General features: G+C 41.4%; 1 protein-coding gene across 1 annotated transcript; it reads right to left on the minus strand.

Moving 5' to 3' along the window:
• Nucleotides 1-650: 650 nt before the first annotated feature.
• Nucleotides 651-2564, minus strand: LOC518027 (E3 ubiquitin-protein ligase RNF113A). The gene has a single exon (XM_005226772.5). It carries the CDS (start codon nt 2412-2414, stop codon nt 1359-1361), a length of 1056 nt encoding a protein of 351 aa, XP_005226829.1. The 5' UTR covers nt 2415-2564; the 3' UTR covers nt 651-1358.
• Nucleotides 2565-15352: the final 12788 nt, after the last annotated feature.

Consider the following 15352-nt stretch of genomic DNA (forward strand, 5'->3'; position numbering starts at 1 on the left):
TGTTCCTAAAAACATCCAACTGTCTAAAGACCTGTCCCACCAGATTCCCTGGAGCACAGAGTGTCTCACTCCACCCTGAACTTCCTCAGGGGTTGCTGAAGGTCAACAGCTAGAGCAGCAAGGGGTTCAATCTCCATAGAGGCAGGTGGCAAATGCCTTTGTTGTTCAGTTATTGGCAATGCTCTTGGTTAAGTGCGGATTTGTAGTTGACACTTAGCTGGTACTCATGAAAAACTTTCGTTTTTTATCTTTTATTTCATCTTTTATGTGACCCCTAAGGAGAGGAAGGAGTCAACTTGTCAAACATTCTTACTTTGCAGTACCCAAAAATGAGGTATAAATTGTGCAGGTAGTAACCCTCAGATGTGCTCTTTAATGGAAACAATACAGAGAGGGATTAAAGTGGGGAGGGGGGGTGCCCTTTCCTGATGGTCTAGTGGTAAAGAATCCTCCTGCCAATGCAAGGGACACGGTTTTGATCCCTGGTCCAAGACCCCACATGCTGCAGGCAACTAAGCCCATGCATCACAGCTACTGAGCCAGCACGCCTAGAGACCATGCTCTGAAACAAGAGACACCACCACAATGAGAAGAGTGGCCCCCACAACTAGAGAATAGCCCACGTGCAGCAATGAAGATCCAGCCAAAAGTAAATAAACAATTTTTTTTAAGAAAGGAGAAAACATAGAAAGGAACTCATGGGCAAATGGTGCTCTGCTTACACACTCTGTCTGTCCTTACAGAGTTCATCTCCTTCCCTATGTTACCCAAAAGCCAGTTCCCTTCTGAGGGGGGACTTCTGTTGCCATGGCATGTCTTCTTTCCAACAAAGAAGCAACATGAGGGATATCACATAAAGGACCCGAGGGTCCCACGCAGAAGGCAGTGAAGGAGTCCCAGAAGGGCTGAGGGTTTATTTGAGACACAGAGCCAGATGAGCAGGGAAGCCAGCGATGTAATGAACCCTCAAAGTCAAGAAGAGGTAAAGAAATGGTATATTAGGTTCCTACAGCTGCCATAACAAATTCACTCTGAGTGGCTTATAACAACAGCAGTGTATTCTGTCACAGTTCTGGAGGCTCGAAGTCTGAAATCAAGGTGTTGGTGGGGTACTTTTGGAGGTTTGCTTCTTCCAGCTTCTGGTGGCTTCAGGGATCCCTTGGCTTATGGCTGCGGACATCAGTCTTTGCCTCTGTCTTCACATGGCCTTCTCTTCTGCCTTACAAGGATACTTAAGGCTGGATTTAGGGCCAACCCAGAAAAATACAGAATGATCTCACCTAGAGATCTGTAACTTAGCTACACTTCTTTTTTTCCAAAACAACAAAACATTTCGAGATTTGAGAATAATGGGAAAATTAAGTAATGGGAATTGGACCCTTATCGGGGTCTTCTGGGAAATTAGAAGCACCACCCTCTTCTGCAGCTCGACGCTTCTCCAGTTTGGCGATCAATTCTTTCGCTGGATTGAAGACTCCGTTGGTCTGCTGGTCACAGACGTAGCAGCGCGAGGTGGTGCGGAAATGCTGAAGCGCACAGCCCTCACAGAAATAATGCCTGCATTTGGTGACCACAGGGTTTTGGAAGGTCTGGCGACAGATGAAACACTTGAATGGTAGTTCCTCCTCATCCCTTGCCACTTCATAGTTTTCATCCTCGTCGACGCCATAGCGACCTTCGTCGAGCTCGCGTTGGATCTGCCACCCGTGCTTGTAATCTGAGCGGTCATGGAGGAATTTGCAACTGTCTCCGAAGCCGCAAAAGCCGGTCTCTTTGTAGTCCTTACAAATGTCGGGCTGGTAATCCCAGCGCACTGTGGCACGCAGATGCTCGGGAGCTCGAATGGGGCCCTTCCTCGCCATTCCTGAGGAATCACTACCCGCAGACGCGTCTTTGGGCCTCATGTATTTCTGATAATTATTCATTCCCCGGTAGATCTTATCATCTTCCTTGCCTCTCAACTCCTCCCGGATCTTCCGGCTGCGCTCAAAGATGGCTTGTGCGTCACGCTCCTTCTCCGTGTCTAGCTCGTACACAGCGGTCGCCCCCATGTCCTCCGGCCCCACGGGTTTCGCCGAGCGAGTGGACTTATAGACCACGCCGAGACTCTCGGGCTCCTCTACTTCCTCCTCGCTACTCCGGTTCCCGGAAGCCCCTTTCTGTTTACCACCGCCCCAGGTCTTCTGGATCATCGGAGTGTGGATCGCCCGCTTCTTTTCAGGACGAACCACCCTGTTGCCTTCGTCACCGCTGCTGCTGCTGCTGCTGCCGCCGCCGCCGCCGCCGCCGCCTCCGGACTCTTGGTCGCAGATCAGGCGTTTTCTGCGGCCTGCACCCCCCTTTCGTCCAGGCTTTCTAAAAAGAAAGGTGCACACCTGGTCCGTCGTCTTTCCCGGGGAAAGCTGCTCTGCCATTTTAAAGACTCGCGAGCTCTGAAACTGTTGTGGCCTGCTGGGTGGCGCGGGGCTTCTGCGCGTCACTGCACTCGTGCGCTCTGCCACGAGGTGGCTGCAAAGCCGGTTGCGCAGAGGACTGTGGGAGCAAGGGTGCGCGAGAGCGTGCGCGTGCCACTCCTTAGCTACATTTTCAAAGACTCCCCCCGCCCCCCAATAAGGTCATGCTCACAGGTCCCAGGGGCTATATTTATTTATTTTGGAGGCACCATTCAACCTACTGCAAATGGCAGACAAAACAGATGTTAGCCAAATTTTAATCTAAAGAGTTGATTAATGAGCTCTGCATTTTGGAGAAGGAAATGGCAACCCACTCCAGTATTCTTGCCTGGAGAATCCCAGGGACGGAGGAGCCTCGTGGGCTGCCGTCTATGGGGTCGCACAGACTCGGACACGACTGAAGTGACTTAGCAGCAGCAGCAGCATTTAGTAGATGAAGAAACTGGAAGTAGTGTGCAGAAAAGAGATAAAGATAGAAGAGGGCTTTTGGTTGAAGCTCTTGCCAGAGGGGATGATGACATGGATCAAAGCAGTCATTGTAGGAAAGAGAAGGTAAAGCCTATGAAAGATCTTATAAAAGAACTATCTTGGTTTATTTGGGAGAAGGAAAGGACAACCTACTCCAGTATTCTTGCCTGGAGAATTCCATGGACAGAGGTGCCTGGCAGGCTACTCTTCAAAAAGTTGGACATGACTGAGCAACTAATACTTTGGTTTATATGAAGCTCTCTGTGACAGTAGAGAAAGAGAATAGGATTTCAAGTTATAAGAGCCAGGTGTAAGCCTCAGCTTGTACACTGACTGTGTATATTTGGCCCAGTCCTTAGTTTTAGTCTCTGCAGTTATAAACTTTGAATAATGGCAAAACCAGCTTACTGCACAGACTTATGTGCAAGTTTGTTTTTATTTTTTTTATGTGAAAGATTTATTCAGAGTTCAAATTAGACCCTATGTGGGAAGGTAGTCTAAGCTGCTAGTTAAATGTACAAGCTGTGGTATTGATCCACTGGGTTTAAAATCCCTGCTCTGCCACCAGCTATGTAAGTGACCTTGGGCAAGTTCCTTACCTATTTTCCTTGGTTTTCCCGTCTGTAAAGTGTGGATGACAGTAGTTAGCTAACTCATGAAGCTTTTGTTGGAGGATTAAAATGAGATGATCCAAATAAAGCATTCAGTATATAGCATATAGTAACCCCTGAATCAGAGAAGGCAATGGCACCCCACTCCAGTACTTTTGCCTAGACAATCCCATGGACGGAGGAGCCTGGTAGGCCTGCAGTCCATGGGGTCGCTAAGAGTCGGACACAACTGAGTGACTTCACTTTCACTTTTCACTTTCCTGCATTGGAGAAGGAAATGGCAACCCACTCCAGTGTTCTTGCCTGGAGAATCCCAGGGACGGGGAAGCCTGGTGGGCTGTTGTCTATGGGGTTGCACAGAGTCAGACACGACTGAAACAACTTAGCAGCAGCAGCAGCGGCAGCAATCCCTGAATAAATATTACCTTATTATGGAAAAGATCTTTGTCAACATCTAAGTACTACAGCAGTGACTTGTAGTTTTGGCTATAGATGAACATCTCTTAAAACTTCAGAAAAATAAAGATGCTTGGGCTTTGCCCTAGACCTGTTGAATTGGGATCAGTAGTTTTTAAAGATCCTTAGATGATTGTGCTGCACCCAGAAGAAATTCACCTTGGCTAGACATGTTATTAGGATCCATTTCATAACAATATCCATTAAGAGAAAAAGCATAATCTTCATCTTAGTGAGACTGTATAGTGGTCTGAACCAACCTAGGCTTCACTTCCTTTTGTAAAAGTACTTTTATAGCACTTAACGATATGCTAAGGAAGGCAATGGCACCCCACTCCAGTACTCTTGCCTGGAAAATCCCATGGATTGAGGAGCCTGGTGGGCTACAGTCCATGGGGTCACTAAGAGTCGGACACAACTGAGCGACTTCACTTTCACTTTTCACTTTCATGCATTGGAGAAGGAAATGGCAACCCACTCCCATGTTCTTGCCTGGAGAATCCCAGGGTCGGGGAAGCCTCTGGTGGGCTGCCGTCTATGGGGTCGCATAGAGTCGGACACGACTGAAGCGACTTAGCAGCAGCAGCAGCAAGGACCATTAGCTCATTTAATACGTGCAATATGCTTCTGAAGCAGGAGTTATTAGATAAGGAAACTGAGGCACAGAGAGATTAAGCAAATAACTGAAAGTCACACAGTTAGAAAGTAGTAGAGCCAGCACTGGAACTGTAGTCTTGTGGCTCAGACAATTACAGCAGACAGATTCTCTCAAAGCTATGGTGTCTCTCAAAGTATGTAACTTCTCTGCATCTCAGTTTTCTTATCTGTGCATGACAATTATAACACTACTTACTTCCTAGGAGACTTGTGAAAATGAAGCAAGATGCTGCCTGTAAAACATGAAGCAATGAATTTAGTGTTTATTGCTTAACTATTAAGCACTAAATAAAATTCAGTCATTATTATTAATAATTTTAATATCATCATTATTCAGTTTCATGGAAATATAATGCAGGTTCCAGCTAAAGTGTAATAATCTGAAACATCTGAGCCTGTTTAGCCAACTCCTGGGGCAGGACAGCTCGTTTAAGGCAGTGTAGAATCTATCACTTGCATTTTTACCTCGTGAGCCTCTACTCCTTTCCAGTGCTCACATGTCAGAGTCCAGTGATGCAGGGGGACATGAAAGGGGGACTTGAAAAGTGGTACCAGTGAACCAATGAAAACTCTGCAAGACTTTGATGAATAAGCAGCACCACCTCAGGGGGCCCTTTAGGTCAAGGACACGTAGATGGACTGCCCTCTTCCAAAGACAGCTTCTTGGAGCTTTAAATTTTTTTAAGGAAATCAGAGCCTTGACCCAAGGATGAGAGAGAGAGAGAAGGCAGTCCTGCCAGATAACCCAAGTCACACATGCTTCCAAAAAACACGTAAGTTCATTTTACAGGTTGTATGAATCTCTAGGAATAAGAGCTGGAGGAAATTCAAACTGGTTAGGTAAATTACAGCCTACCTGGTTAGGTAAAACCAGGTTACACAATATTTTACAATTCCTGACACAAGCACTGATTAGTGTAACATGGAAAGATGGGCAGAAAAGAGTTTAATCTCTAAGAGTGTGTGTGTTGAATTTTTTAAGATTGTTTGCCTTCTCAAGTCCTGGAAGCATCAGCACTTTGGATTAGTTTCCATGACAAAGCACAAGAGGGTGCCAGAGAAGATGGAAAGTTTTGTTTTCCAGGGACCCACTTTAGAAAGTCCTTTCTGATCTCAATATAGGGGTGTTTACTATTAGTTCTTTCCGAGTTTTTTAAAATGAAATAACATTGTGCCTAAGTTTGTTGGCTAATACTTTTGATCAAGGTGCTGCTGCTGCTAAGTCACTTCAGTCATGTCCGACTCTGTGCGACCCCATAGACGGCAGCCCACCAGGCTTCCTTGTCCCTGGGATTCTCCAGGCAAGAACACTGGAGTGGGTTGCCATTTCCTTCTCCAATGCAGGAAAGTGAAAAGTGAAAGTGAAGTCGCTCAGTTGTGTCCGACTTTTAGCGACCCCATGGACTGCAGCCCACCAGGCTCCTCCGTCCATGGGATTTTCCAGGCAAGAGTACTGGAGTGGGGTGCCATTGCCTTGAGTAGTTAGCAAATGCAAAGCTAAAATACTTAAACATTGTTGGAGAAAGCAGAGAGTAAAGAAGATTGCTAATGCTGAATCAGTTCAGTTGTGAAATATTTATTAGTTGCTTTCTGTGTGCACGCTGGTTAGATGCTTTGGGTGCCAAGATAAATGAGCCCACAATTTTTCATTGAATTTATTAGTCACATGAGAAGTCAAAATTATCTATAATACTTTACTTTTTCTTATTTGAAACTCTATCCTCTTCACCTATTAATTTCTTCAGAAGGAATCTGTATAATGGTTAAGCACAAAGGTTCTAAAGTAAAACAGTTTTTTGCTCTTTCCAGCTATTAACCTCCCTGTGTCCCAGTTTCCTCACTTGTAAAATGAGATGGTTATATCACCTACCTCACTGAGTGTTGTGACGATTAAATAATACAATCCATACGAAGTGCTTGGAACCGTGTCATATTTAAGAGCTCAATATTTATGAATTTTTACTCAGATATTACTTGTTCTTGGGAACACAGCTGAACTTATAGACAGAATGATTGGGTCCAAAGGCATTGTTTGATATAACTATGTGGACCAGTAACTTTTTTATTTCTGTCACCTGCAACAGAAAGCATCCTGACTGACACAGCAGTTATATTTAATTTCTTGATTTGTGTTAGTTACTGTGCTAAAATTTCCATATCTTATCTATCTTTTTAGTTTTCATAGTAGCTCTAGAGGTAGAGATATGATAGGTACTAATATTACTTCCATTTTACAGATGAGAAAACAGTAAAAACCACTGAGTAACACATCTCAGATCACACAACTAACAAAGAGAGGAATCAAGATCTGCATCCATTTCTAGTCTTACTCTTATAATAAAACTGATATTCCCCAAATGGCACAAATACCCTCTGGTATAACACACTTTAAAAAGTTTGACCTCAGTCACTGTGGTTCCATGTAACAGCAACATACTTCCTTGAACCTTCATTGACTTCTCCTTTTCCTGAGTATTGGCCATGGTCACTATGAAAAGCCATCTAATTTATCCCTCAAATACCTACTGTGCTATATACTACTTACTGTCTTGCTAGAATGAACAGTCTATGAAGTAGGACTTTGTTTTGCTCACTGTTATATCCCCAACACCTAGGATGGTACCTGACACAGCATAGACGTTAAATAAATATTTCCTGAATGGATGAACAAACAAATGTGGCTTTCCTTGATCATATTGCACAACTTGGAGAGCAAAATGTTTGAGAACATTACACACATGGTAGCACTGGTCAAAAATCCTTGTGTGTTTTTGTATATTGTCGTATCATAGGAGCTAAACACACATACACACACAGAAATTGACTGATAGATATATCAACTCTACCCTAAAAACAAGCTCAATTCCCTCAGATTCCACAGCAAAATTCTGTGAACACCTGGTTAGTACATTGAAACTGAGTGTAAAAGTTCCTAAACTCTGTTCTAGGCTCCACCCCTGAGGGCAAGGCAGGGTCTACATTCTTGCCACTATTGTGATGGAATTGGTCCCAGTATACAGCCTAAAGAAGCTTCGCTGGTGGCTCAGTGGTAAAGAACCCACCTGACATTGCAGGAGACTTAAGAGGATCAAAATCAGGTTTGATCCCTGGGTTGGGAAGATCCCCTGGAAAGGGCATGACAACCCACTCCAGTATTCTGCCTGGAGAATCCCATGGACAGAGGAGCTTGGTGGGCTGCAGTCCATGGGGTCGCAAAGAGTTGGATGCAACTGAGCACACACACATAGAACCTAAAAGATCTGGGGTCTCTAACTTGTCCACTAGCGAACCATGTGGCCTTGGACAAATCCTTTAGCCTCATTGAAACTTCATTTCCTCCCATGTAAAACAGAAATCATCTCCTAGCTTTTTGTGAGGATCAAATTACATGGTTATGAAAACACTAAAAAGTCAAGCAGTATATATAAGGGAAGACAAATTGAATTCATACATTTCTAGGTAAAAGGTTAAAAAAAACCCCTCATTTTGATGACTGAATTCCTTGTATTGATTGGCTTGTGTGGGTAGCATGGGATTTAGCCAAAGACAAATTAGAAACAAGTTCTCAAAATATGATTTGGAAGAAACAAGTTTGGTTGAAATCAAACTGGCTCAGGGGACAATTAGGTCAAAATAATAGTTTGAAGAAGCAAGTTTCTTAGTTTTTTTTTTTTTTTTTTAATGGTTATTTTGGTTTACTTTGGGAGTCTTTTACATGTCAGCATTTTTATCAGTCTAAAGAATTTCTCAGAGTTTTTTTCTTTCTTTTTAAAGTCATTTTAAGGATGCCTTGAATTAGGTTTCTCATTGGTTTGACCATTTGTCAAATGTGTTTCCTCTCAGACCTGATAACATTGATTAATTATTTATAACTGGGAATTCATAATTGTCTAATTATAAAAATGAAATACTGGAACACACACAACTTTGCAGCTCAATAGATAACGGCAGTTTCTCTTTCGAACATTTGAGCTCTTGGAAACTGGCTGCTTTGCTGTCTTTTTACCTCTTTTATACAATTTAGTATTAAGAGAGAGCAATGAAGAGGAGAAAATCTTGAGTGCAGGGGAGGAAGTGTTCAGGATTCCAGTGTGGACAAAGACACCATTCTCTGCCAAGAGCCTTCATAAACCTTCATTTAAATTTAAAACAAGCGGGCAAACTCAACTGTTGAAGTGCAAGAGGGAAGACTGAGTGCAAAGAAGGCAGTGAGGTTTTAATCGCCTTCATGCTGTGAATGCGGTCCAAAGCACAAGAGGGCAGTGCAGCGCTAAATATCTCAGCATCAACCTTGAAACGTACACTGACTTGCATCTAAACAGGCAATAAGCACAGGAAAAAAGCCGAGCTCGTAGAAACAAAAAGTAAACACGTGTTTATCAGGGGCTGGGAGGTTGGAGGAATGGGGAGGGGTACAAGCATTCTGTAAAATGGATATTTTGGGAACACAGGAGTCTTGGGAGGATTATCTAAGACAGTGTACGGGAAGCGCCTGGGACCTAAAAGCTGCAGCATAACTGGTAACTCTTATTATTGCCAAACATTAATTTCATAGTACCTACCATTTCTGAACAAGTCAGGTAATACACAATCTGATTACAACAGCCGATAGTTCACTTTTGTCCTCATCACGGGTGAAAATTATAATTAGTTTAGCCCCTCCACATTCATTCTCATGCTAAAAAATCATCTAATGATGATAGAGATCAGTATAATTCATTCAAATATAGAAATCAGAGTTCTAACAGAGCCACAGCAGATAAAAATGTCCAATTGTGTATTAAGATGATGTTAAGGAAAAGTTTCTGAGTAGAACCCATCAAGCCAAGAATCTATAATCCAGTTTTCTGTCAAATCCCAATACCCGATTCAATAACAAGAGCCATGATAATGACAATAGTTCCTGTTTGTCCAGTCAACAAAACTACTAAGCCTTAATTGGTGAGAAGAATTCACCTGGGCATCCAACAGTTATTCTGCACATAATGTCAGTCATGATAAATCACTGTGCTATGGTTAAATCACTCAGCAAATAAATATTGGCTGGTAAGAGTATAGAGAAAAAAGCACCAAGAAATAGAAGGAGTCATGGAAGCTTCCTAGTTCATTAGAGATTATTGCATGAGAATCTAAAATTTAATAGCAGTTCAGAAAGATTTCTACCATCACTGCTGACCTGGACAAATTCAGTGTTCAATCCAGTTTCATGTGGAGTATTACTCAGCCATTAAAAAGAACAAGAGAATGTCATTTGCAGCAACATGGATGGATCTAGAGATTGTGATACTGAGCAAAGAAAATCCGAAACAGAAAGACGAATATCGTACACTATGACTTATACATAGAATCTGAAAAAGGAGTACAAATGAACTTATTTACAAAATAGAAGTAGGGTCACAGATGTAGAAAACAAACTTATGGTTACTAAGGGATAATGCAGGGGAGGGATAAATTGGGAGATCGGGACTGACATATACACACTGCTATATATAAAATAGATAACTAGTAAGAACATACTGTATAGCACAGGGAACTATACTCCATACTCTGCAATGGACTATTATGGGAAAAGAATCTTTAAACAGAGAGTATATGTGTATATGTATAACTGATTCACTTTGTATACACTGGAAATCAACACAACATGGTAAATCAACTCTATTGCAATAAACATTTTTTTAAAAATTTCAGAAAGTATAGTTGGACCCAAAGACTGAATAAATACTCCAGACAGTAATCAGTGAGGTGGTATATATAGAATATAGAAAACACCTGTGTATGTGTGTTGAGTTGCTCAGTCATGTCCAACTCTTTGCGACTCAATGAACTGTAGCCCACCAGGCTCCTCTGTTCACGGAACTTTCCAGGCAAGAATACTGGAGCGGGTTGCCATTTCCTACTCCAGGGGATCTTCCTGACCCAGGGATGGAACTTGCGTCTCCTGCATTGGAAAGCAGATTCTTTACCACTAGGCCACCAGGAAGCCCAGAAAACACCTTAGCTGGAAATTATTCATGTCCATTCAAGCTGGATTTTCCTTAAATTGTTACTTTTACATTTGGTTACTATTTCTTTCTCAGGGAAATATGTGTACCTTTTTGAACATGGAGGCTGAACTAGCCTGAATAGCTCCTGGAAAAGTTTTTTGTATACATGAAAGTGAACTCATTAAAAAAAAAAAAAAAAAAAGGAATTCATTTGGGAATTGAAAAGTGGAAAGACTCAGGTTTACTTTCAAATTGTATATAAACAAAAAGAAGAGAGTGAAGTTAGCTGATAGTATTTTAAATTTATTTTGTTAATCTGAAATAATCTTTGTAAATTCATTTAAAAATCTTTTAAATTAAAAGACAGAATTCTGTGTTATGGAGTTTCCCAGGTGGCTCAGTAGTAAAGAATCTGCCTGCCAGTGCAGGAGATGCTAGAGATGCAGGTTCGATCCCTGGGTCAGGAAATCCCCTGGAGCAGGAAATGGCAACCCACTCCAGTATTCTTGCCTGGTAAAGTCCATAGACAGAGGAGGAGCCTGGCGGGCTACAGTCCATGGGGTCACAAAGAGTTGGACACCACTGAGTGACTGAGCACGGTTAACATTTTGCTTCATATTCTCTTTGGTATAAATCTAGCTATATGTAAAGAAATGAAATTAAATGAAAACATAGTAATTACATTTTAAAATAAACATGTGCTTGTTGTGTTAAAATAATTACATATGCTGATTAAGAAAAAACATCCAAAATACAAGTACGTATTCAAAGATAATGTATTTTGGTAATAGTTTCACTTTGCAAACACAACAAAAAATAACCCTCATATCTCCACTTTGAAGATGATTCAACATCTTCTCCAGTAACTTCAAATCCATCTGCTACAATTAGCTCTGCTTGTTAAAAGATTATCCTTCTGTTTTCTGCTACAAAAATGGTATATCAAAATTACTGCCTTAAATCTATTGTGCTTTTGTAATGAAATGCATGCTATAACTATCTAACTTTCAAGGACTGTTATATAGGATTATACAACAAAAAACAAAACTGTGCTCTTTGTAGGAAAACTAGTGATTTAAATCAAACCTACTCGAATTCAAAGAGAGGCACGGTTATCAATTGGATAACTGTGGTTAGTGGCCACAAGATGAATGACTTCATCTGCAAACCAAATTCCTCAGTTTAAAATTGGATGGCCTTTTCCCTTGAAATTGCTTGGAGGGGATCACTCACTTTCTACAGAGCCAGCATGAATTCATTTGGTTGGTATTACTCTCTTTTTCCAAGATAAGATGGACTGCCTGAGAACATTTGTTCCTTCTGTAGTCATGGTTCAAAAGTGGACCTGATTGTTAGTAAAACCTGCCAGTTGTCAGAAACAGATGCTTTAATACGGGTAAGTTATTCTTAACAGTGTAATCAAAACTCTTGGAATGATGATCTGCCCTTGAAATATGGATTCTCAAATTTAAGAGTTGAAGGAGCCTTTAAGTCATTTAGCTCTTCCTGTAGCCTCTGTTCGGATTAGGCTGGAGATTCTTCTGACTTGTAAAACTCTCTAAGGACGAAGATTCTACTTCTATCTTACTAATTGATTCTAAGTGCTTTTTAACACAGATGTCTAAGTCCTTTCCTAGAGTCTAAAGTGAAACTGATATTTTGGGGTCCCCATAAATTTCCAAATGTATATGCCATGCTGTTGTAGAAAGAGTATTGGACTTGGAATCAAAAAATCGGGACTTGACACTGCTTATTTGATCTTCAGCAAGTCCTTTATCCTTTCTGGGGTTCAGTTTCCTCATCTGCAAAGCTAATAACCCTTACCTGTCTCAAAGGAGGTTGGAAGGATCAAATAAGCTAAGACATATAAAAACCTGAAATAATTATAAAACTGCAGATTTTATCTTATGTCTTATGATAATTAGGAAGTTCAGAAAGAAATAAAGATTTAGGGTTTTTAGATCTTAAATACCTATGCTATTAGGAATCTTGGTTATGTCAGTTCTCAGGCTACCCTAGACATATCACTCTCTTAGGGGCCTGACCCCAGGCTCAAAATCTACAAAATTTCAGCATCCATTGCTCTCAGACTCTTCTCAAACAGTTTACGAACTGTAAGTCATCATACACATTAAGCTGTTACAAAAAAGCCAGTGAGTCACCTGTTTCAGAAAAGCCTGGGGTTAGATTGTCCAATAAGAGCTGGGCTGAGTTTTTTCTTGGAACGCTTAAGGTTTGCTGTTGTTCAGTTGTTAAGTCATGTCTGACTCTTTGTGAACTCATGGACTATAGCCCACCAGGCTCTCTGTCCATGGGGATTTTCCAGGCAAGAATACTGGAATAGCTTGCCATTTCCTTCTCCAAGGGATCTTCCTAGATCATGGATCAAATTTGTGTCTCCTGCACTGGCAGGCAGATTCTTTACCACCAAGCCACCAGGGAAGCCCGTAAAGTTTATCCTTTATGAATCGATCTCGTTACTGAGGAACTCAACTGTTCAGAGAATCACATAATCCTAACATACTTGCTAGTATCTCCATTCTGACAAGCAAAGTAGCAAGAAAAGTATCTGCTATTTGCATAGTTGCTTTACAGTTCTCTGCTGCTAAGTCGCTTCAGTCGTGTCCGACTCTGTGCGACCCCATAGACAACAGCCCACCAGGCTTCCCCGTCCCTGGGATTCTCCAGGCAAGAACACGGGAGTGGGTTGCCATTTCCCTCTCCAATGCATGAAAGTGAAAAGTGAAAGTGAAGTCACTCAGTCGTGTCTGACTCTTAGCGACCCCATGGACTGCAGCCTACCAGGCTCCTCCATCCGTGGGATTTGCCAGGCAAGAGTACTGGAGTGGGGTGCCATTGCCTTCTCTGCCACCTTCAGCTGAGATGACAGCAAACCCCACAAAAAGCCGCAGAACACATGGGATCTCCCCAAAGAAGCGGCTGCCGACTGTCGGTCCTAAACAAGATCCCACATCTTACAGTTCTCTAAGCTCTTCTATATATTACAAACCAAATATATAATGACTTTCATCATGGCAGTAATCTCAGGCATTTGAGAGGTGGCAACAAAAAGGAAAGAGTGAAAGATCATGAATTAAACCACTTAAATATCTTAAAACTATAAAATAAATACACAGATGTATGCCAAACTGAGATATGGTACTACCATCCACCAGAATGTAAATCTGTGCCATTCATACAAAGGATTTGTGCCCACTCAGCATTTATTTTCTTTTTTTTTCCCCCCATTCTTAACTTTTCTCATTGGGAAAACATCACTCGTTGTCCAGAATCTACGTATTGGGTTATCCAAAAAGTTTGTTTGGGTTTTTCCTTAAGATATTACAAATTTGTGTGTGTGTGTGTGTGTGTGTGAAGTTGTTTTTTGTCATGTCCAGCTCTTTGTAACCCTATGGACTATAGCCCACTAAGCTCCTCTGTCCATGGGATTCTCCAGACAAGAATACTGGAATGGGTTGCCATGTCCTCTTCCAGGTATCTTCCCAACCCAGGGATCGAACCAGCATCTCTTACATCTCCTGCATTAGCAGGTGGGTTCTCTACCACTAGCACCACCTAAGAATTTGACCAACCTAGTATTTTGTGTGGTACTGGAGAACTTTACTCTCCAGTAGAGCTGGAGAAAATAAAAGAAATATTGAAATAAACTATTTAAAAATAATTAAATTCTATGTCTGTAGCACTGAATCTGTTTACATAATGAATATCAATGTGGGTCCAATTTTCAGAAAGACTTAAAGAAGGTGGTGAAACATGAATCCAGTAAAAATAGGGGCAAATTTTTAATTTTCCTTAACAGAGGGTCCCTCTGCCTTGATAAGATTCACCTCCATGCATCTGACTCTAACTGCTTTAAATTAAGCAAAGATTCCAGCTTTTAAAGCTGATGTCATCATCCATAAAATAGGTATAATACTACAACCTTCTTCATTGGGTGGTGATGACTATCCAATCATATGATGTCTGAAATGAAAGTATTTTTATATCAGTTGGGGTGCGTTCAGTTACAAGTAAGAGAAAACCAATTTTAATTTTGGCATACATACTACAAGGAATTTATTCTCTTTCCGAAAGAGAAATACATTAAAACTATAGTAGATCAAGCAAGCTTCAGGCACAGCTTGATTGGGGCTCTAACTTCATTTTTCTCTGAATTTCTCTAATTTTTCCTTCTTTGTATAATGGATTTATCCTCAGGCTGGCTTCCAGATTTCTTCAGAGTATGGTTCTGAGACCATCTTCATCAGACTCTATTGAACCAGAATCTTGGGGTATATAGTAGGGAACGGATGTTCAGGAATCTTATGTTTGAACAATATTTCAGATAACTCAGACATGCTAAAAATTAGAAACCAATGGACAGCCCTGAAAGAGCAAGGCAGAAAGCACATAGTCCTATTCCAGATTTCCCAATCACAGCCTACAACGATTATAGGGCTTCAGCTAACCACTTACTAAAGCGCAATCCATTCATTCTTATTCCAAAGGCCTCAGAGAGAAACTGAGGTTTGAGACTCTGTTAACATGATGTTTCACTCAGGTCTCTTTTGCCTGTGTCCTTCCCTTCAGACATTTGACACATACACCACTGTCTTCACAGAGGAATCTACAGAGGGAGAGGCAGATGGAAAGTGAATTTGCAGAGCATATCACTGGGATATTTTATTGCAGCAATAAAAACAGATTCTGGCTGTATTAG

Source organism: Bos taurus, chromosome 29 (assembly GCF_002263795.3).
Source record: "Bos taurus isolate L1 Dominette 01449 registration number 42190680 breed Hereford chromosome 29, ARS-UCD2.0, whole genome shotgun sequence".
In the NCBI taxonomy this organism is placed as follows: Eukaryota; Metazoa; Chordata; class Mammalia; order Artiodactyla; family Bovidae; genus Bos; species Bos taurus.

What these genes read in the sequence shown, in the direction of transcription:
- LOC518027 (XM_005226772.5), bottom strand. Translation starts at nt 2,414, where the DNA reads ATGGCAGAGCAGCTTTCCCCGGGAAAGACGACGGACCAGGTGTGCACC.